The 21,753-nt window shown below is 33.7% G+C and overlaps 4 protein-coding genes across 6 annotated transcripts; 3 read left to right on the top strand and 1 right to left on the bottom strand.

The window, feature by feature from the left end:
- Nucleotides 1–5,134: 5,134 nt before the first annotated feature.
- LOC114378222 (RING-H2 finger protein ATL65-like) lies at nt 5,135–7,472 on the bottom strand. Its single transcript, XM_028336778.1, has one exon. It carries the CDS (start codon nt 7,078–7,080, stop codon nt 5,899–5,901), a length of 1,182 nt encoding a protein of 393 aa, XP_028192579.1. The 5' UTR covers nt 7,081–7,472; the 3' UTR covers nt 5,135–5,898.
- Nucleotides 7,473–9,257: 1,785 nt separating this feature from the next.
- LOC114379103 (mitochondrial import receptor subunit TOM6 homolog) lies at nt 9,258–11,438 on the top strand. Its single transcript, XM_028337668.1, has 2 exons — nt 9,258–9,548; nt 11,191–11,438. Exon 1 carries the CDS (start codon nt 9,363–9,365, stop codon nt 9,525–9,527), a length of 165 nt encoding a protein of 54 aa, XP_028193469.1. The 5' UTR covers nt 9,258–9,362; the 3' UTR covers nt 9,528–9,548; nt 11,191–11,438.
- A 2,128-nt stretch (nt 11,439–13,566) lies between these two features.
- LOC114377887 (CASP-like protein 5C1) lies at nt 13,567–18,887 on the top strand. 3 transcript variants are annotated; one of them, XM_028336353.1, is made up of 5 exons: nt 13,567–14,346; nt 15,455–15,587; nt 15,680–15,783; nt 16,073–16,123; nt 18,352–18,887. In XM_028336353.1, the coding sequence occupies exons 1-5, from the start codon at nt 14,216–14,218 to the stop codon at nt 18,362–18,364; spliced, it is 432 nt and encodes a 143-aa protein (XP_028192154.1). In that variant the 5' UTR covers nt 13,567–14,215; the 3' UTR covers nt 18,365–18,887. The 3 variants fall into 3 exon arrangements, with proteins under 3 accessions (XP_028192154.1, XP_028192153.1, XP_028192152.1); XM_028336352.1 differs by lacking the exon at nt 18,352–18,887 and having other exon boundaries at nt 16,073–16,441; XM_028336351.1 differs by lacking the exons at nt 16,073–16,123; nt 18,352–18,887 and having other exon boundaries at nt 13,570–14,346; nt 15,680–16,067.
- Nucleotides 18,888–20,039: 1,152 nt separating this feature from the next.
- On the top strand, nt 20,040–21,049 carry LOC114377886. The gene has a single exon (XM_028336350.1). It carries the CDS (start codon nt 20,138–20,140, stop codon nt 20,924–20,926), a length of 789 nt encoding a protein of 262 aa, XP_028192151.1. The 5' UTR covers nt 20,040–20,137; the 3' UTR covers nt 20,927–21,049.
- The last annotated feature ends 704 nt before the right edge of the window (nt 21,050–21,753 follow it).

The following is a 21,753-nucleotide window of genomic DNA, read 5'->3' as shown; positions in this document are numbered from 1 at the left end:
CAGCTTTGTCACCGAAATGATTGTCAACGTGGTTATCTCTAATTGCCAGCATAGGAGTATATTTGTCATCATATTTTTTTTTACTTTTTTCGTCTTCTTTTTTTTGCTGTCAAATGCGTTCCTGAAATATGAAAATAAAAATTTTAGTCCTTAAAAGGGTAAAAAGTGCAAAAAATATATCCGGACGTTAATAATAGATTGTGATTAATTATTATAATTTTGAAAAATTTATAATGACTGCGACAAAATTTTGGGAGAATTATATCACACCAGTAAGTGTCTGTTTCCGTTACCTAATTTTTAAGTTTCGTCAATGATTGAGACATGCATAAAATATTAACAACGGAAGTGAATTTTTATTACTTTTCTTTGATTACAAACAAATCAATCTTATGATTGTTAACTCTTGAATAAATACTATCAACATAGAAAAAGAAATTGTAAAACAATAAGAAAATCATTTTTTCTATTTAATCAAACACTATTTATTTAATTGTTTTTTTTAAATAAATTTTTTATAACAAAATATGAATGTCTATTAGTATATGCAATGATATAAAATTATAAATTATAATAAAAAGTTTGTTGATTTTTTTTAAAAATCATACACAATTATTTTTTATTGAATGATCATTTAAAAAATCATAACCTTAAAAAAAATTATTTCAAAGAAGGTGAATGTTTTTACAAATTAAAAGTGTCATTGCAATTACAATTTTCCCTAAAAATTATTCATGAACCTAATTTAATTATAATGTTTTATAATAAGCATTTTTTTACTTGAACCTTTCATCAAGCATGAGAGTGTAAAAAAATTATTTATAGTTTATAAAACAAGAATATTCTTTTTTCTTCTAGATTCAATTTAATTTACGAGTTTGTTAAAAAAAATGTCAGTCATTATAATTTTTTTTTAAAAATTTATAATAATTAGTCACAATCTCCTATTAACGTTTGGATACATTTGTTGCACTTTTTATACTTTTGAGGATTAAATTTTATATTTTCATCTTTCAGAAACGCATTTGTTAACGGAGTAGAAAGACAAAAAAGTTAAAAAAAATATTTTATGACAAATTTTAATAATCATGACGGACGGAAGTTAACCGTCGAATATATTTGTTGCGCTTTTTACATTTTAGGAGACTAAATTTTATATTTTTATTTTTGAGAGACGCATTTGTCACAAATTACACATTCAATAATAAAAAGTGAGTATTTCTCCAATAAAAAAAGTATCAAAGTACCGAAATGCTCATCCAAATAATTCTTTTAATACTAAGATTAAACCTTACTTTGTCTCAAAAAAAAAAAAAAGGAGAAGATTAAACCTTACTTTGTTGCACCGCCCCTCGCCAGCTGTAGTGGTTACTTACTATTAGTAAGAAAAAAAATGCTAAAAAACATAGTATGACTGTATATGTTTACAAGAACTTTTTGCAACTTTATGTAAACTTAGGATTCTAAGACTCATTTTGGAAAACTTTTCGATAATTGGGTAACTCGGTTAAAAAATTATCAATTTTCATGATAGATCAAGAAAACAATTTACAAAGGAAAATAAAATAAAATAAAATAAAAAGTAATTGAAAACTTGCTTGAAATCTGTTTAATACTTTGACGAGTAGTGGATTTGTACAAATTTTAATGAAAAAGTTCGAAACCTTTATTATATTGTATAAATTAATATTTATAAACAAAAAAGCATGAGTACACATAACTTCTAATAATTAACTAGTTCTAATAACTTTTAGCAGTAATCACCGATGATAACTTCTGATTTTCATTCTCCACCATTAATACTTTTATTGTATCGATTCTTCTTCTCTTCAAATTTCATTATTTTTTATAGTAGTGGTGTGAAAGTAAAATATATTGACAGAAAAAAATATATTAACACTTATTCAAACTAATTTTGTTCAAACTTATTTTGTTATAAACAGTATAACCATGATGGTAAACTGTTGAGTTTTTTTAATATAAGTATTTAATTGAGTTACATATTTCAGACTGAAATCCGAGATCATTAATAAAACAAAAATTATTCCGTAACAATTGATCAACACGTTAATATCACATCTTAATTCTTACGAGTTAGCTAGGAGTGCATAGTAATTGTATATGATTAGAAGATAATTAATTAAAGTTTACTAATGTAGGCGAATTATTGGTCTCAGCTGATAAAGCCACTTGGCTGACCATTAATGTAACACCCTGAATCATCCGGCTAATGAAAGTGTCATTTTCACGGCTCACGCTTTGACTTTGGACCATAGTTCGTCTTTTATTTGGTGTAAAAAAATGAACCCAATGGCCGATGGTCAATGACGCTTTCATTCTGGTTAAGAATTTTATTTGACTGTCTAGAAATAAATTGATTTTTGAAGATTATCAATTTTCTGTAATAGAAATTATTAACAAGATGAAGTTTTTTATCCGCACCTGTTACATTTGTTTTAACGTCTTGATATAGACCTTCTTATATTAGGGAGATTTTTGATTTTCTCTAGCTGGGTATGTTCCGTTTATTGTTGTATCATTTTGAGTTTAATATAATTTATATTTTGTCCAAAAAGAATTTCATCAGCAGGAATATTAAGTCAAACCTCTTTATATATATATTCCACTTTCACGTTTTGTTTCTTGTATTCTTCACCGTGCCTTCCCAAGTAGTATTGACATTTTAACAATTGGGGTAACGATGAAATGAATCATGCATCGAAAAACAAAATGATACTATATGGACAAGTAAACAACAACAACAAAAAAAACTTTTTAGATTGGTTAGGCAACTCGTGTGATTTTCCTACAAGAGTAGGTTAAATATCAGTGACTTATGTATATCCAAATTCCAAAATAAGTGATGTATCAAGTTAGTTCACCCCTAGAAAAAGAAGTTTGCATTGGTGGGAATTGTTGTAACAGAACTTTTTATTAGGTGATATTCTCTATCATAGCCATCTTTATGTTCTAAACAACAATCGTGTACACTTCCCTAGCTAACTTAAATAATCATCATATGCACTACTGATCAACCTTAATTGAATACTCACAGCAAATCAATTTGTCTCTGCGTTCAGCCTACTGAGAAAGTGGATACCGGCCTACCTACACATTGGATAGAAATACATTTATTTTCTTGGCAATCTGAATGGATGCATTTAATTTCATAGGACTATTTCGCAAGCACATGATGTGGACCCTTTATCAAGCATGTATGCCAATTGTCAAACTTTCTATTGCTATTAGAAACATTTTTGTGGATACTAAAAACAGATACTAGTAGATTAGGCCGAGTCCGAAAGAAAATTGTGCGTTGAAGTGAATTGTTCTAAATTATATAGTACTATTATATATTTATATCTGTGTGTGTGAGAGAAGTAGAGTTCTAAAATTTTAATTTGTAAAGATAGTTTCTAAAAGAATCGAGAACTTCTCGCCTTATCATCAAATTACTAGCATTTAGCAGGCAATTGAAAAGATAAAATAATATATTATTTTGAATAAATAGTAATCAAGTAGTATTTGAGATTGTAATTCAGTTCACAATACATATGGTATTTGTGGGAGAACATTTAAATTCGATTATCATATTAGAAAGGGATAAAAATTTTTAAGTGTAATTAAGTCTCGATCTAAGATTGATCTTATAATAAGTCAAAAAGATCTAAATTTACAAAAATATATTAAAATATCATTGTGTAAACATGACAATAGGATAAAATAAGAATAAGTATATGATTGTCTATTTTCACTTCCTCAAAATCATTCCGGTACTCATCCTCATCTTTGATGAGTATAAATTTTTTTTCATCTTGTTTCCATTAGGTATCATGTATACCCATACCTGCCATATAATTAAAAAAATACATTCTTTTGCAAAAATAATACATAAAAAATTACAAAGCTAAAATTATTTTTTTAAAAAAATGAACAAAGCTAAAAACAATTGAATAAAAAAAAATATTTTAATAATTATAGGTGTAGGGTAGTGTACGGAACGGATAGATACATATCCATATCCGGTCTCATTCTTATTTTAAAAAGTTCGAAAAAGGACATAACGATATCCGCCAGTATCAATTTATTTGTTATGGCTACCATTTTGAAAAGACTAATATCCTAATTAGAGTGATACTAAACTAAAAAAAGTAGTGTTTGACACACAAATAAAAAAACAAAATTAAATTATCTGTTTTGTTGTGTTCTTGTACTTTTATTAAGAATCAATTATAAAAATCTTTCACGGCAAATAAATAAACTACTCAACAAAATAAAAAATAAAATCCATACCTAACTTTTTGTGCTATCTTTTAATGTTAGCTGCAACATTAATAATGCATGTGACTACCACAGATGGATATTACAGAATTTTGATAAGGCAACCTCTTAACTCGATGTCAATGCATGTCTCAGACGAATTATATATCCTTTCCGTTGGCCACGTATTTTAATTGGTTGTTCGAACAAAACAAAAATGCAACAAAGAGGAAAGATATCTCGATATAGTTTGTTATGCACTTTGGACCAACTTGAAATCTAATGGGCCGATTTGTACACTTACAACTCAGAAGGGTTAGGTTTGGGCTTGAGGACAGGTGAATTGTGAAGTTCACGTTGACTATGCACGATAGCTCCAGAAGTAAACGACTACTAGTATTGCTAATTATGGGTAAAAGGAAGACAAACGAAAAAAGCTACTACCACTATTGGTGGCCAAAATGCCAAAGCTGGACTATGCCTTTAGATATGTTTTGTCAGAAAAAGAAAAAAGTGGTTTCATGGAGTGCACATTTTGAGAGAGAGCACGTAGGTAAATTCACAAACATAGGGCGTTGAAAGGCATGGGGTAGAAATTGATGTAGACAAAAACGTTACAGCAAAACATCAAATTACACTTAATTTTTCCATATGCAAGGCTCCACATAGCCCTTCACCACGTAAACTTTCAGTTGAGCCAATTAGTTGAAGAGCCAAGTAAAATTCATTGTTAATTTTGGTAGAAAGACATTATTTACAGCAACGTTAACACTCATTTTATTTATTTAAGGGGGGGAAAGTGAGTTTAGCTTCCCCAATCGGCATCAGTTAAGACTTAAAAAAAGAAAGAAAAAAGTGTGAATCGGACATGGCATTGATCACAAAAGATTCCAAAATTCAAAATCTTATAAATGGCATTAATTATCAGACGATGAAAAAATTCACAGCAGAGTCACACACTAAACGAATCAACCAATGTTGCTTGTCAGCATACCCAATGCCACAATTAATGCCTTGCGTCTGTGGGCATAAACCTAGAGAGTCACCTAGGTCACACTATAACTAATACACCACCATGTCATTTGCATCTTCAATCCTTACACATGGGGGGGGGGGGGGGCTTTCAGTCGGTGCCATAAAGAAACCACTACAAAACTCCAAAACCCCTCATCAAGAAGCCAAAACCCTCTTGAGGTTGTAAGATAGTACTACATGAAAATACAAAAGGGTGGCAAAGTCCAATTCTTCACTCATTTATGAGCTTCCTCTTTAAAACCCTCTATCCCCACCACAGTCTGACCATAGGCACAGAGAATAATTGATATAGTTTAGAGAGAGAAAAAAAAAAAACTCTCTTCAGTCTTCAGTCCTCACTTCTCACTCAGCATGAAATGTCTTAGTTCTCTCTCCAATTAAATGCTCTTCCTACCATCCCATTAATGAGTCTCTACAAATTGCCAGACCGTCTCATTAAATTAAATCGCATGCGACCACCTCCATTAAATTCCTCCTTGAGCTCACCCTCCATCAATCTCCGATCAACCGTCTCACCAATCACCCTCCGCCACGTGTCCTCTTGCCGGCCATTCCCATTCATTTCAGAAAATACTGTTAACATTTTCAACCCTTCCTTTCTTTTCACCTCCGGTTAAACCTCTCCGGCGACAGCAGCGCCTCGGGATCCCCGCACCTCAGCCGGCTCGACGAGAACGCCGCCGCGGCTGCCACCCCCGAGGACCGCAGAAACATCGGACTCGCTATCGACTTGCTCCGCCGCGACGAGCTCCCCCCGCTGCCGTACCTCACGCTCGACTCCGACAACGGGAAAAAACCCCTCCTCCGGAAGAACGGTGACTTCATCCCTCTATAATACCTGAACGAAAACACCCTCGGCTTCCCCAATGATCCGAATGGCGAGGGCCTCTTGCTCCAGAAACTACTACTCCCTCTCCGGTACCGCCACGGCGACGCCGTCGCCGGTTCCATCACCATCCTCTCCGACGCCAGACTCCGTTCAAATCCAAACGAGTAAGACCTCTTCAGCAGAAAATCCCTAAAACAATCCTCTGAGTTAACGTTCGCATGGTTCTGGTTCCTCCTCGGAGTGTTCTCGTCGACGCAGGGAGTAATCTCCGACACGGAGGATATAGCCACCGCCGACGCAGGCTGCGGCGGCAGATCGATGAGAGGATCTATACTGATACGGTGGAGAATTGTGTCGTCGTCGAGGCTCGGTCGGATTCTAGCGGCCATCATCGGAGTGAAAGGTGAATCGGTGCAGAGAACTCCAGCGCGGCAGAGAGGACAGTTAGCGTGCGAGCGAAGCCACGCGTCGATGCAGTCCACGTGGAACGTGTGTGAACAAACGGGAAGCGTTCTTACGTAATCCTCGTCTTCGAATTCGAGCAAGCAAACGGCGCAGTCGTAGCGAGACTCATCAAAACGCGCGTCGTATTTCGCTGTATAAAGCGAGAACGGGATTGTTTTAATAACCGTTTCGTCCAAACCGTAGGGGGAGAACACGTGCGGTCCGTCGAAGGGAGAATCGTAGGGGAGGGACTCGAGGTCGCCGACGGAGGAGGGGAGGAAGCGGCGGCGTCGGAAGCGGCGGAGGAGGCGGTGGAAGGGTGGTCTGAGGTGGCGCGCGATGAGGCGGGAGTAGGTGACGACAAGAAACGCGGCGGCGACGACGACGACCATTGCTATTAAGGGCGGAGTGAAGTCAACCGCCGGCGAGTTTGACGTCGGGGGTAGGAAAGACTTGCTGAGGATTGGTGTGGGAGATGGGGCCCAATGAGGTGGCTGAGAAGGAGGCATCATCGTGGGAATAACAAAAACAGAGGAATAGGGTTTTAGTTTTAGAGTAGTTCTACAAACAAAAACAGAGCAGAGAGAGAGAGAGAAGACTGTGCAATTGGGTAATGCAAAGAAAGATACAAAGGTTGACTGTGGTTGTGTGCTTCTGTGTTTTTTATTTTCTCCTTTTACGCGCACTCACTTACGAGTATTGTGGTGGCTGCTCTGCTCCACGTCGGCGTCGTTGGTGAAGTTGAGGCCAGTGGGTTGTTTTCCCATGCTATCCTATCACTTTCTTTTGACGACACGTCATCGATTACTGCACGTCTTCACTGCTCAATGGATTCGCTACGACTAGGTTTCTTACCTGAGAAGCACAATATCTTAGCATCTTCTTTCTTTTTTAACCTGATATGGTCATATAAAACATACTAGTACTGGTGTTTGTGTATTATCAACCACCAACACTTCCCTCTTTAAGACCTTACTGCAATTAATTTTAAATCTTTTTATTAATAACCTTATTTATTTTTATATAAAGAATGTATCAAATTGGTTTCATCATAAAGGGTCAAGGGAATAAAGGAGGGATAGATTTTAGGTTTGAGTTCCAATTTTCTGACTAACAAAAATTAATATACTAATAAAAAATATTAAATGTTTTTAAAAAGTTTTTAACATTTTAAGTATAGTTTATATTTTTATAAAATATTCAAAATAAATCATATTAACCACAATGGTTGTGTGTTGAAATTATGCAACTATATTAGCATTTATTTTAGGGGATATGTCTGCTTTAAACCATAAGTTGGGGGTTAGTGTGATCTCATTTCTTCAAACAAGATAGGAAGTAATCCGATCACGATCATAATCGACTAAAGCATAAACTTAAGGAACACTTAAGCACGTGACCGCATATGCACTTAGCAAAATGGAATCCAACTGATTTTCCTACCAGAATTTATATATAGATATCTCCTCTCAGAGTAAGGACAACTCACCTCAACTACTTACGACCTCCTGAGTGTTGGAATCCTTACAAGTGAAACGACCCTTGTTCGTGGAACCTCTTCATCCATCATAGTTTTGTCATTCCGATGACCTATTATTTGTCCCTTCAAACTCTTATCACAACAATATTTAAGGAGAATATTGTTGTCCATAATAATTTTATTCAATTCAACAAAAAATATTTAATTATTAAATTTTTTATTAAGTTTAACTTTAATTGAATAGATTTATGGAAGTAAAAATTTCAAGGCTTTAATAGAGAAATATTAATTGATACAATTATAGAAAAATAAATACTAATTAATAAGAAATAGATATAATAACATAAAAAAAGAAAAATATAGTATGACAACCTGAGAATTAAAATTGAGGTCGGAAATAAAACATAAATAAAATTGAGAATTAGGCTAAAATTATTAATTTTTTAAAAGAGAGGACCAAAATTATATATTGAACCAGGATGGAATTTACATTCAAACTTCATCTTTAAAGTAATTCACATTATTAATATAATCAATAAAATAAAGATAGATATATATCTTTATTACATCTTGGATTATACATTTATATTGCATTTCTAATAGTTTTCATACAAGCAATCCACTTTATTCCAGTCAATTCTATTTTAAGTAACTCAATCAATTTTCTTTCCAATTAAAGTTTCTATTAACAAGTTTTTAGCTCACAAATATCCCTTATTCCTCTCTCTCTTTCTCTCTCCAAGATTTCATGTTCTCTCTCATATATTTAATACAAATGTTAAATAACTTACAAATAAGTAATTGCTTATATAAATATTTTTTTCCAAGTTTAAGTAACTCAAAAGCACACATAACATATTTTTTTAATAAAATTTTATAAGTAATTTTCATTATAGATGCTTTAACAAACCTCATGTGATTTTAGTTTTTCAATTTCGTGTCATCTAATGCAAGAATCTAATCAACAAGCTGTTTCACCTTTTTTCCACCTTCAGAGTTAAAGTTACATTGCAATCACATATTTTGGAAATTTTAAGATTATTGTTGTCTTGATAAGTGGCTTGAAATTTGGATTAGCTAGATTGAAGTGCTCGTGGATTAAAAGAAAGAAAATGGTTAAATGGGCCGATGGGCTCTATATTGGGCAGTGTATACCCCTATCCTTACGGGCCGTGATTGCTATTTGTTTGGAAAAACAAAAAGAGCTATGATTAAGAAATCCATGTTGAGAGGTGGCAACAGAGAAACCCTAAATTGAAGAGAAGAGTGAAGATTGAGAGTTAGGGTTTAAGCGAGATCAGAGAAGAAGGCATCATGTTTCCGGGAATGTTCATGCGCAAGCCTGACAAAGCTGCAGCACTGAAGCAGCTGAAATCTCACGCGGCCATGTTCGGGACATGGGTTGTTGTTATTCGAGTCACCCCTTACGTTCTTCACTTTCTCTGCGCCGAGAAAGAGGAACTTAAGCTCGAGCTTTAGCTTCTCAATCTTCCCCGCCAGGTACCTTCCTCGTTTATTCTGAATTCTCACATGATTTTTTCCTGCAACTCACTCTTATTTTGTAGTGAAAAGTTATGGATACATCTTTAACAGAGCAAAATTAAAATATAAATGGTAGAATAATTACTCCCATAAAATCTTTTTATTTTCCCCTTGAAATATTGGCCTTTGTTTCTCCCATACCTAATGTAGCTTAAGAAGTAAAATTTGTACAGACAGGCGGGTAATATATGCTGTGCCAAACCCTGGAATTTACAACCTTAGCTGCAGTAAATTGGATAATAAATAATGAATAGAACAATGACAGCATTTTATGTGGTGTTTACATCCTGAACACTGTGCTGTTTCTAGTAATTGTTGCAAACCGTGATTGATATTACATAGCTAAACTGATGTTATCTTGCATCCATGTTTGTGTAAAACCTTTTATGGGTGGTCTAGGTGACATGAATTGTAAGTTACATACCGACATGTGATTAACATTTATTTCAACTTATGATTTTCTCATGCCTGCATGTTTTGTATCTGCATTGCCAATCTAATGGTTTCCTTGGTTGAGATCTTACTGAATAGATTTTGATATTCAAATGATAAAATAGTATTGGTTTATTGGAATATGGTTGGATTATACGATGAGTGGAATTTTGGAGGAGTGAGCTTCTTGTCTGTCTTTACTGAGCATCCCTCTGTTTTTCATTTCATAAGAAGATCAAGAGAGTTGAAAACCCCCCTGGAGTGGTGTGCCTGGAATGCAGTGAATTGCAGCCATTCTTGACTGCCACTGGCTCAGATACAAACCCCCCTTATTTCACCCCTTGAACAACGATGTTTGTGCTGTTTAAGTGGGGGCCAATCTTGGGATTTCGCGTTTCACCCTTTTTAATTTATCTAACCCTATTTTCCACTCACATGCCTTTGGAAGGCTAAATGACATTGATGTCTTCTCTCTTCTATGCAAACCTTCTGAGTTCTGACCCAGAGCTCCCAACGATGTTTCTGGCCAACCATTGTACTCCGAAACTCTGAAACATTTTTCTCTGCTCTCTTGCTGTTGATATCCTTTGGGGGGTATTCTGTTCATGTCAAATAGGGGTTTATTAAAAAAGTTGGTCATCCCACTATCCACTATCCCTTTTTGGGTCCGCTTCTCCCTGCCGCTATCCGGCATGGACTACTATGGTCCTATGCTTGTCTTGTTTGGCAAAGATGAACTTCTAACATCCCCTTGCCAATAGCTATTGTTTAGTGTATTTGCTGTCTCAATCTTGTAGTGCTGCACTCACTATTTTGTCCCCACTTCTAATTTTGACCTTTTGGCCGAAATATTATTCATTTATGGTGTTTTTCTGAATATTTCTATTTAATTATGATTTCTCTCTCTCTCTCTCTCTCTCTCTCTCCCCCCTTTTGCAAAAATAAAGGAAATCCAATACCGCTGTGTCTTCCACGTCTACCCATGTAATGCCGTATAAGTTTATAGCAGTGCTGATAAAAAAAAAAAAGTTTATAGCAGTGCTTTGCTTTTTTATTTGCTTATGTTAATTCTAATTGGGCAGTTAAATGTTTACTTCATAGTTGCCTTTTCCCTCGTTTGACTACGTTTTGTATGCTGACATAGTGACGTTCTTTTTTATTGCTGCAGTGGATCTTCAGGAGTAGGATGTGTCCTTGGGTTTGGGACAATAATGGAGTAATGTTTTTATGTAACCTTGAAATTGTGAGGCCATGATGATATATTGAGTTTAATCATATTTCCTTTTGCATTTGGAATATAAATGTGTTTGGACTAGTTGTGAAAAGATAAACAACTTCAATAGTGAATTATAGATATACTCAATTATTGTTATAATTGATTATATGAAATTTAATCTTTGGACGTGTTTGGTGAAAGTTGGTTATAAGATAATATATATCTTTAAAATTGTTTAAAAGAATAATTTTTTCAACACAGGGAAATTGAGTCTAGTAGAAGTTTTTCATACTTTGAATAAGATTGTCTTTGAAGACACACCCGGGAGAAATAATTCTTTATATAATAAAATTACAAAATAATATGAAATTATTTATACTAATTAATTTTGTTTATAAAATAATTAGTTATTTAGAGTAAATTGGGAAAATAAAAATCAAGTATCACTAATTTCTGATTATAATTTTTTTTCTTATTTATACTATAATTACCGAATAATGATGTATATTCTAAATCATATGGTGAGGAGATATTTGACAACAATTTTCATTGTATGTTGTTTTACGCAAATAGGCCCAGAGCATCTCCAATATAGAATCTTGCAAGTTGATTTTAGTAATTTTATTAAGATCTGAAATAGGATGTTGAATTTTTATGTGGAGATAAACAAGAATGGTCAAGATATGCATCTATTTAAAAGAAATTGATTTTTTTATTCATAAATTGATTTTGTATTTAATTCTTGTATGACTTACAAAAATGATTTAAAATCTTAAAGTAAGATCTACTATTGGAGTAAAACATGAAAGAGATGTCGAGTAAAACATGAAAGAGATATCGAGAGTGATGATATTGTGGAGTAGAAAAAAAGTGATTAAGATTATAAAATAAATTTTTTTTATTGGAGATGCTTTGAAGATTATTTTAAACTTTTGAAATTTCTGTTCACAAAGAGGTGGTTTATAATTGGTTCCTAAATAGAAAATGTTAAAAAATGAGACTTTTAGATTTTATAAGACAGAAAAGTTAAAGATAATTTTTTTATTTTTAAATTTTGGAAAATTATATAATTTTTTTATAAAAATGAATAAAAGATTAATTAGTAAATTAGTGCATCAATAACATGATGACTAAAAAATTAATGTTAATTTATTTTTAATTTTATCATTTTAAAAATTTATTAAATCAGTTAATGTCCATTAAAAAAATTTACCTCTCTATTTTCAAAATTGCACCGTCAAATATACTCAATAGGAAAAAAGGCGAGGGAGTGACGGGATTTTTTTTTTGTTCAGCCATTTGCTTATCTTACCCTCTGGTTTAAATAAAAGAAAATCCATGTTCCAAACCAACATGTTCCCAAGGAAAAGAGAATGGAGGGAAATAAAAAAATTTAAAAAATGGATTGAAGAGGGGAAAAAAAAGAAAAAACTATTCTTTTTAAAAGTTAGCTTTTTTCTCTTTTATATTCCTTTAATAAAATAAAAGTATTACTATTTATATTTTTTTTCTTCTTTATTTCCTTCCTTTTTGTCCAAACATATCATTAATCTTTACCTTCTAGACAGATTAGCGATGTGACTGGAACAGTTAGTAGTTTGGTTCAAGGTTGCACTAGTGTGAACAGCCGGTTTGGTTTTCACGAAAAATGGTTTATTTCTTGTATGTTATCCATAAAAATTGAAAAAAGAGTAAGTATATATTCAATTATCTTTAAATGTTAATACCTTAACCAAGTTTGAGTGAAATTAAATTTAGATCTTTTTTAAGCAAGATTTTGGATGAGTTATGTGGATGAAAAAAATTAATTGATAGGAAAGATCTCATTATCTTTCTAGTTTTTTTTAGCATAGATTAATCATCAGCAATGAAGTAGATACTATGTACCAACAATAAGATTTGAGTCTGCTTGCACAAATTGCACTTGCACATATGGGGATGTTGCAGCTAGTGTACCGTTTTTGTTTATCACAAGCTAAGGTGAGACTCCAACACTGAGTTTAGCACAAACGAACAGAACTGAGAGTCCTTATAGGCTTTTGTCCCCCAATTCTAGTTTCCCCGGTACCACTTGCATTGCATCACATGATCACATCATTTTCCAATGTAAATGGGCACAATACTGCTTTGACAAATGGCGAATCCGAGTTCCCTCTTTAGAAAGCACTGGTACAAAATTTGCCGCTAGTCATTCCATTGATAAATTCATTTTGGACACAAATGCTTCTCTTGTCCTGTCTGGTCCCTATCAACTTAGACTAACGACCGTTCAAAACCATATAAACAAAAATCATCGAATATAATATAAAAATAAACAAAAAAGGGATCAAATCTTAAAGCAAAGACAGCAATCTTTTGAGTTTTGATCACCCTTTTGAACACATCTCATCTCAAAATATTTTACTCTTCTATCCACCATGATGAGGCTAGAGTGGAGAAGGCAAAAACGTTTCTGCTTTGAACAGAAAAAGTTAGGACTCACCCCATTAAAGTGCTGTCAAAGAAATCTCATATATATTTAGCGGCAGCAAGGACCTGCCACCGAAAAACGAAGTAGCTCATGTGTCAACACCACCATCCTAATTAAAGCAGCAACATTATTGCTCAAACAGCATACAGAAAAAGCCTATGCGCAAAGTCCAAACTTGCACCTAACATAAACTTGCCGGAATTCTATCATGAAGTTTCTATTTGGAAGAGTGAGGTCTTCGTTGTCATAAAGTGCAACCCCATGTCCTCATTCTACATATTCGATTTTCTTTCCTTTCTTCCTTGCCTTGTTTCATTCTTTGCACAAGGGAGAAAAGGGGTCAAGAATTTTGTACAAACCTTGGGAGTTGTGAGATCTTATCTGTTATAGATGATGTTTTTGTACCACGAGAAGGTTTCAGCTGAAGGAGAAATATGATAGTGGAATATCACAAGGAAAGAGGAAAATCCAGAAATAGTAGTATAGTACTTCCTATGCAATAAGTAAATGGATGGACTACCTGGCTCTGTGGGCACCAGCGCTAGCTTCAGTCTGAGATTGGGTCAGACCATGTTCTCTTCTGCTTCCCTTCTCTTTATGTCTCTGGGGGTTGAATTCTACAGCTACACGGCTTTCTGGTACCTTTTCTTTCTCCCTTTGCCTGCTCCACTCTTTGTTGTTGTTCTAATCTCAAATGGTCATATTGCTTGGCTTGTCCTTCTAAGATTTTTTCTCCCCGCCATTCTGCAGTGTTTTAGCCTCTCTAATGCTTCTTTTTCCTTCTTATATATGCTATTCATAGATCATCTCATCTAGCATGAGTTTATTCAGCTCAAAAACAGGAAAAAGAATAATTAATTTTTTTTGTCAAGGATGATATTGGTCTTTGATTTTATTCAGCTCAAAAACAGGAGAAAGAGTAATTAATTTTATGCCAAGGATGATATTGGTGGATGATTTATTTCTTAGCAAGATTCCTCTTGGAGTAGACATTTCTACTTATGGGTCAGGTTGCTTAATCTTAGTGCTGTCATTTCTTTATGGACTGGCGGAAGAGAATTAATTCAGTTGTTTACATTTAACTTTCCTCCACCCTTTGGCTACTGTTTTGCACCGTGCGATGAGACAGAAAGATGTTGAATTTCGTTATTCTATTGCCAATTTTCTACTAAAATCTGTATTTTATCTAATAATCTAAATTCTAATCTACGTAAGCACCAAATCTCTTTTCGCATATATGGTGTTAAGACTTAAGAACTTGTCGGTACAATGAATTGACATCAGAGATATCTTGGTGATCCAATTAGTGAGAAGTGACGAAACTATATATATACATATGTAAAATTTATTATGAATTCATTATAAATTCTTCTCCTAGAGAGCAGAGAATTATATCAGCAAGAAAGTCGTTGTTATTAGTTCTTTACAGAAGGTTTGTGACACTATTAAATTCTAAAACAAAAAGCTTAATTTGTATTATTAAATTGTGAATTTCAACCAAAATTACTTTTTCTCCCATCTCACTATTTACACAACAAAGCCGAAGTTCAGGTTTGTCAGCACATTTGAATCTTTATTGATAATCTTCTCTATTACTTGTTAAATATGGTTACCTTTCTGCTTCTGTTATTTTCATAATTGCATCACAAATGGTAGGAGCTGAGTAGACATCACTTGCACCAATGAATTTGTTGATTCTTCTGTTAATTAACTGGTTTGTTTTTGTGTTCACTATCCATGTCCAAGCTATTTGGTGACAATTATGGGGTTGGTTATACCATGGAGTTTCACATTAGCATTGGTAGATGGATATTCTGTTCTGGTCAAATGCCCCATTCGTCAACCAGGAATACTGTTGATTATTGTTGTGGGAGATTGGGTATGTAGTTTCTGATCCAAGTGCTTATTAGCAGTTGATGTAGATAGATACTGGCAACCATCTGTTTTGTGACTCAAGTTTATTTGCTGTAGGTATTATCAACCCTCACACTAGCAGCAGCTTGCTCAACAGCTAGTGTTGTGGATCTCCTTCTCAACACCCATGGGTCTTTTTGCCCTCCAAAGCTTTGTAGCAGGTACAGGATATCTGCAATCATGGCCTTTTTGTCATGGTTTCTATCTATGGCATCCTCTCTATTTAACCTTTGGCTAGTACCCTCTTTGTGATTCTCATTTAATTCCCCTGTAAAGTTATTAGATTAATAATTATTTATTTATTTTGTATTTATTCCCCTTCAATTATAGCATGAGAAATACCAGGGGGGCAGGATTTTAAATGATGTATATTTATAGTTACAAAACTCATATAACTTGTATTTGGAAAAGTTCAAAGTATAGAAGATCTCAATGTTGAACTGTACACAGGAGCAAAGTACATCTCGAGTGCAATGAAAGTCATGCTCAGCTTCATAGCAGGTACACAAAATCGACAGACAAAATAAACAGTTGAATTTCTGAATTACAGTATGATCATTACATGGCACCAGATAACAAAATAAAAAAGAGAGCATACAAACCTCCCAAATCGAACAGAAAATTTGAAGAGCTTTCCTGAACGAGTACACTTGTTTTAATTAAATGGCTCATATCAAGCCAGTGTACTTTAATTAATCGTCATTCCTGCTGCTATACACAGCTAATTAAATTCCTGAGATGTTGTATCCTTTATAAAGGCACCTTTTGACATCTAAAATATACCCTGGGAATATTAAGACAAGTAAATGGCTTTAACTACATCCGATGCACTAAAAACAGATTTTCACTACAAAATGTGCGACGCTTGTGTTCAATTAGCATTTGGTAGCATTGTTTGTATGTATAATGCCATCTATCTTAAGTTAATTATCATATAATAACTATTCTGTATCGAGCCCAACGACAAAAACGGATCAGTATACAGTTCATTATCACCCCCCAGAAACCCTATAAGAAAATTATTTTCACCAGAAGAGGCAAAGTAGAAAAAGCTATTATATATTATTTCTGCATCTGATTTTGGAGCATTTCTTTCCTCAACGCTTCTGCCATTTCCTCGTTCCCTTGTTTGATATATCCATCTACAAAAGCACCATACATTTCAGAATTCTGTTGAAACCCTTTTCCAACCATCTCTGCCTGAACCTTCAATGCTTCTTCCATCCTCCCCTCAAAACACAACCCCTTTGTCAAGGCCTCATAGCTCTTTTCCATTGGAATCAAATCAAATTTACCAACTGCACACCTCACAAACTCCAGAGCTTCCTGAACCCTACCCTTATCACAAAGCAACCTAATCATTAGGTCAAGGATTGGAAGCATCAGGCCTCAAATCCCTCCTAGCCATATCCTTATAAACAAGAACAGCCGAATCAACATCCCCAACATTGCAATAACCCTTGACAAGATGCTCATAAGTTGAAGCAGTGGTGCCAACACCAGCCACTGCCATTTCCCTGAAAACTGTTTAAGGATTTGAATCGCCATTCAGATCTTTGTTGTCCTTCATTTTTCATTCGCAACTTCTTAGTATTCAGGCTAAATAATCAAATTTATAAAATGTAAAATGATGATAAATTGATATAAAAAATAATTATGACAAAATATCATAAATGAGTTTTGTTTCCAAATTAATCATAAACTTGGTAACTTAATAAATATGTTTTAATAAATATAATTTATTATCAAATTGATATTTAAATATTATAATTTAATGACATAATAATTTTATAAATTTCACGACATGATTAATTTGTGATGTCTTTATGCATTTAATAACTAAATTTGTATTTTTTATTTTTGAAAACTTATTTATCACCATCACACTTTCAATAATTATGTAAAAAATATGACAAATGAGTTTTGCTCACAAATTAACCCTAAACTTTGTAGCTTAATAAATTTGTCTTAAAAATTATAATTTCTTGTAAAATTGATATTTAAATATTATAATTTAATAATAAAATAATTTCATAAATTTTACGATATGATTAATTTATCACATTTTTTATACTAACAAAATTTATATTTTTTATTTTTAACACTTCTTTATTACCATCACACTTTCAATCACAAATTTGATTATTTATTCATTTTCACTATCACTAAAAATGTCTGGTCTGGTAGCTGCGTCATTGATTTGATGTACTAATTTGGTGCATTGGGTTAAGAAAAATACATAATTAGCTCATCTTATTAGTATTGAAGATCCAATAGATTAATTGAATAACGAATGATTGGAATAAGAATGGGAGCAAGAAACAAGCAACAAAGGGAAAGATCAATAAACTAAGCTTCTAAAAAGTTCTACTTAGTGCCTTTTTCTTTAGCTGTAGCGGTTGACTACTTTTTATTTTATTTGAAAGTAATCACTAATTAGTTTGTGAAACTGGTATGGTCTAATGGGAATAAATTTGTTAAACTTAATATGGGATTTGGGTCACCCAAAGTAGATGCTTTGACAAAGTAACAGACCCTTTATTTTTTCCTTCTTATTAAGTTGAATTGGATAAATGAACCGTTGCCTTGCCTGGTTGATTTCTTTGCAATATATGTCTGGTATTTTCCTTACATACAGATCCATTCCTATCCCATACCATTCATTCAAATAATTTTAGTTAACGTAGGTAATTATGCATATAAAACTCAAAGAATTGGTTTCAATGCAGCTGCCAAAGATGATTAGTTTGAAAGGCTTTAGAGAGGGAAGTTGGAAGGAATACTTTCATTGTTGATAAGGACAAAACAGAGATCAGCACCAATAACGGAGACCAGAAAAGAGAATCATATTAAACTTTCACTTTAGATGAAGATCACGAGAGTACCATTGCTGCAGCAGAATTGAACGGAGAAAGTAACCAACCAAATGGCTAAAACACTTTGACGAAAGATTCCAGATGTTTGTTTCAGTGGTAAAAGAAACAAAAAGAAAAATGCTAAAAAAAATTAAAGGATATAGAAAAAAAAGATCAAAGTAGTATTTCGTCATTATTGTTCAACTGGGTTGCTTAATGCTTCTAGCATTTGTTCCTCAAGAAGTGAGAAGCAATACAATTGAGAAAGGGTATATTAATATAGCATAAGTTCTCCTCAACCACTTATCTCAGCCACTGTGAAACATCTATCACATTGTAACACGTTACAACCACTGTGCAGCTTCCATTAAATGCTTTTATGAATTGGTGGTGATGGTAATGCTTTGCTAAGAAAATCCCATAACCTCATATGTCATAAGGTCCAACTTGTCATGTACTATAGATATTTAAGTATAAGAACTATCCGAGAATCAGTTCCTCAGAATTGCATCATGATGGGTCATTAGCATTATTGGTGAAGATACAAATGGATAAGACCTCAAATCAAGGCATGATTTCAATTCTTTCCTAGAACCGAATGGACTTAAAAGATTAGAAGGTACGAAACTACTAATTATACAAAAGAATTTATCCCCTTCTTCCTTTTTTGTTTCAAAACTTCAATCACGGAAGAAGGTTGCGTGTCTCTGATTCTCAATCATCCTAGCTTTCAACTAAGCAAATCCAATTATAGATATTCAAAGCCCTTCTTCATTCTTTGCGTATGTTGAAACACGCGAAAATTCAATAAATACCAATGTTATCTGTACCACATCATTCAGACACTAAACTATTGCCAAGTAATTCGGTCCATTTTAATCCAACTCGATAGATGCTAAATTCTTATTCTGTAATGAAAAATTCATAGATTGCAGAATAATCTTCATGATTCCTTCATTATCTTTTTAAGTTAAAATTAACTTATCCACATTATCTTTTTAAAAAAAATACAAATTGATTTTATCTTATACAACAAGTTGAATTGATTTTACTTTCTTATTTTTCTTCTTCTCAGAAATGATTACAGAAAACCTTGTTAAACCTCTTGGCATACACCCTTTTAACCCTCCTCTAACAAAGTAATCCGAACTTATGAGTTACTCCCCTGCACTTCTCAGTTGCTGGTTCTACATGATTTGCATAATACAATAACCAATTAATTTTATGTACAGATTGAAAACTTGTGCAGTAGACTAATATGTTAGACCATCAACCAAAGTAAACCATAATAAAAATAATTTTAAAAGTCAATTAATTTATCATACATAATTATGATTAGATGATTTTGTAAAACTTTGTATAGTACCAGTACATAACTCTTTTTCTCAGATAAAAATAAAAAATGGTATATATTCTGTGGTGGACACCGCAGAATATGCCTTATGTCCAGCTCTTTTCCTTAGCGTTGACGTGGTGATTCCCATGAAGCCTCTATTTACCACCATCTTTGGAAGAGGCATAATTCCTTTTCTATTGCTTCTACCATAAGCCAAAAAAACCCAAACCACTCTAATTACCCCTCATGCAACAGAAATCCACAATTCCACATCACACACACCCTCCACATATAAATACAATTACCCTTTGATGTCAAAAACACATGGCACATAGCCACAAACCATCCTCAATTTCTCATCAAATCAAAACTCATACATACACAAATAACACAAAAATGAAATACAGTGAGATATCCCATTTCAGCCACCCACAGCACAAGCTGAGATTTGAGTACTCAGAATTCCCCTTCAAATGTGATGGCTGCAAGGAAGTAGGCATAGGATCACGTTACAAGTGCTCCATCTGTGACTTCGACCTTCACATGCACTGTGCCATGATAACCTCCCCCACCTTGCTCCACCCTTTCTACACCAAATGCAACTTCCAGTTCATGTCAAAGCCTCCAGGTGACACGCCTCGTTACTGCAACGCGTGCGAGAAGGACGTAAGAGGCTTCTTGTACCACTGCAAAGCGTGCGGGTTTGACCTCCACCCATGTTGCGCCAAGCTACCGATGGTCCTTGATGATGGTGAAGTGAAGCTGTACTTGTACAGAAAAGTGAGTTCACCCTGTCACCGTTGTGGCAGAAAAGGGCGTAGCTGGAGTTATAGGTCAAAGTGCAAGAACTATAATCTGCATGTGGCGTGTGTGAGGGACATGTTGGTGGAGAATTGGCACGAGGTGTATGTTAAAGGAAGGAGTGTGAATAGCAACATTCCAAGTCTGAGGAACACACTTTACACTCCTCATAATAGTAGAAGGAGTAAAGGGAAGGTGAAGAAATGCTGTGAGATTGCTGGTTTGGCTGTGCAGGTTGTGATATCAGCTGTGTTGGGAGATCCAACGGCTCTCATTGCAGGCCTTGTGGGCTCGTTCATGTCACGGGCTTGATCATGGGCACAACAGAATCTATCAGTTTAACTTCAAAGATTGTAAACAACTTCAGTTCACTACTTCATTGTGGTTGTGACTATGTTAATCTCACTTAAATGTGTGGTTCAATCTTTCTTCTCACATCTCAATCTGACTTGCATGTATAACAATTTATAACAATTTTATTTCTACAAGTAAGAGAGTTACAAGGGGTGAGAGATGTAAGGGTTTGAATCTTTATTATTAATATTTTTATAAAACCAACTATTAATATTTATTGATAAAAAAGTAAGAAAAAAAAAACTAAAAAGAGTAAAGGATGTAACAGGAGTGAAAGAGGAAAATAAATGATGTTATATACATTCTTTTATGATAGTTTTATGTTTCATCATTTCTTGTTGTTCCAGTGGAAACTTCTAATGTCTTATTCTTATAACTAACTAGGCACATGCGTATTTTTTAAATAAGATAAAATTTTGAAAACTTTAAATTTTAAGAAATGATTCTTGGAAGATTTTATTTATTTATAGCAAATTTATGAGTAATTAATTCAAAATAAAATATAAAAAATATCAATTACAAGCAAAATGCTTGAAGTTATAAATAGGATATGTATATAATTAATTTTAAGAATGTGATTCCTCCGTTCCATAATTAAGTGTAATTTGTTAAGAATATATGCAAAACCAAACTACTTTCATAAAGTACAGACTCAAATAAAATGCAGTACTGGGCTACATCGAACTAGTAAGCGATTTGGACCGAAACGAACCAGCTTCAACAAATTGAGCTATTGCTTCTTGCACTCCCTTTTTATCCTTCGGGATGACCAATCCAGAATGTAA

The sequence above is a fragment of the Glycine soja genome, chromosome 12 (genome assembly GCF_004193775.1).
Source record: "Glycine soja cultivar W05 chromosome 12, ASM419377v2, whole genome shotgun sequence".
Taxonomy (NCBI): Eukaryota; Viridiplantae; Streptophyta; class Magnoliopsida; order Fabales; family Fabaceae; genus Glycine; species Glycine soja.
The sequence above is the reverse complement of the archived record's forward strand: the minus strand, read 5'-3'. Positions and strand labels throughout refer to the sequence as shown.

What these genes read in the sequence shown, in the direction of transcription:
- LOC114378222 (XM_028336778.1), bottom strand. Translation starts at nt 7,080, where the DNA reads ATGATGCCTCCTTCTCAGCCACCTCATTGGGCCCCATCTCCCACACCA.
- LOC114379103 (XM_028337668.1), top strand. Translation starts at nt 9,363, where the DNA reads ATGTTTCCGGGAATGTTCATGCGCAAGCCTGACAAAGCTGCAGCACTG.
- LOC114377887 (XM_028336351.1), top strand. Translation starts at nt 14,216, where the DNA reads ATGGATGGACTACCTGGCTCTGTGGGCACCAGCGCTAGCTTCAGTCTG. An exon ending in TACAGCTACACGGCTTTCTG is followed by an intron (nt 14,347 to 15,454) that starts GTACCTTTTCTT and finishes TCCATGTCCAAG; the next exon opens with CTATTTGGTGACAATTATGG. An exon ending in TTATTGTTGTGGGAGATTGG is followed by an intron (nt 15,588 to 15,679) that starts GTATGTAGTTTC and finishes TATTTGCTGTAG; the next exon opens with GTATTATCAACCCTCACACT.
- LOC114377886 (XM_028336350.1), top strand. Translation starts at nt 20,138, where the DNA reads ATGGCACATAGCCACAAACCATCCTCAATTTCTCATCAAATCAAAACT.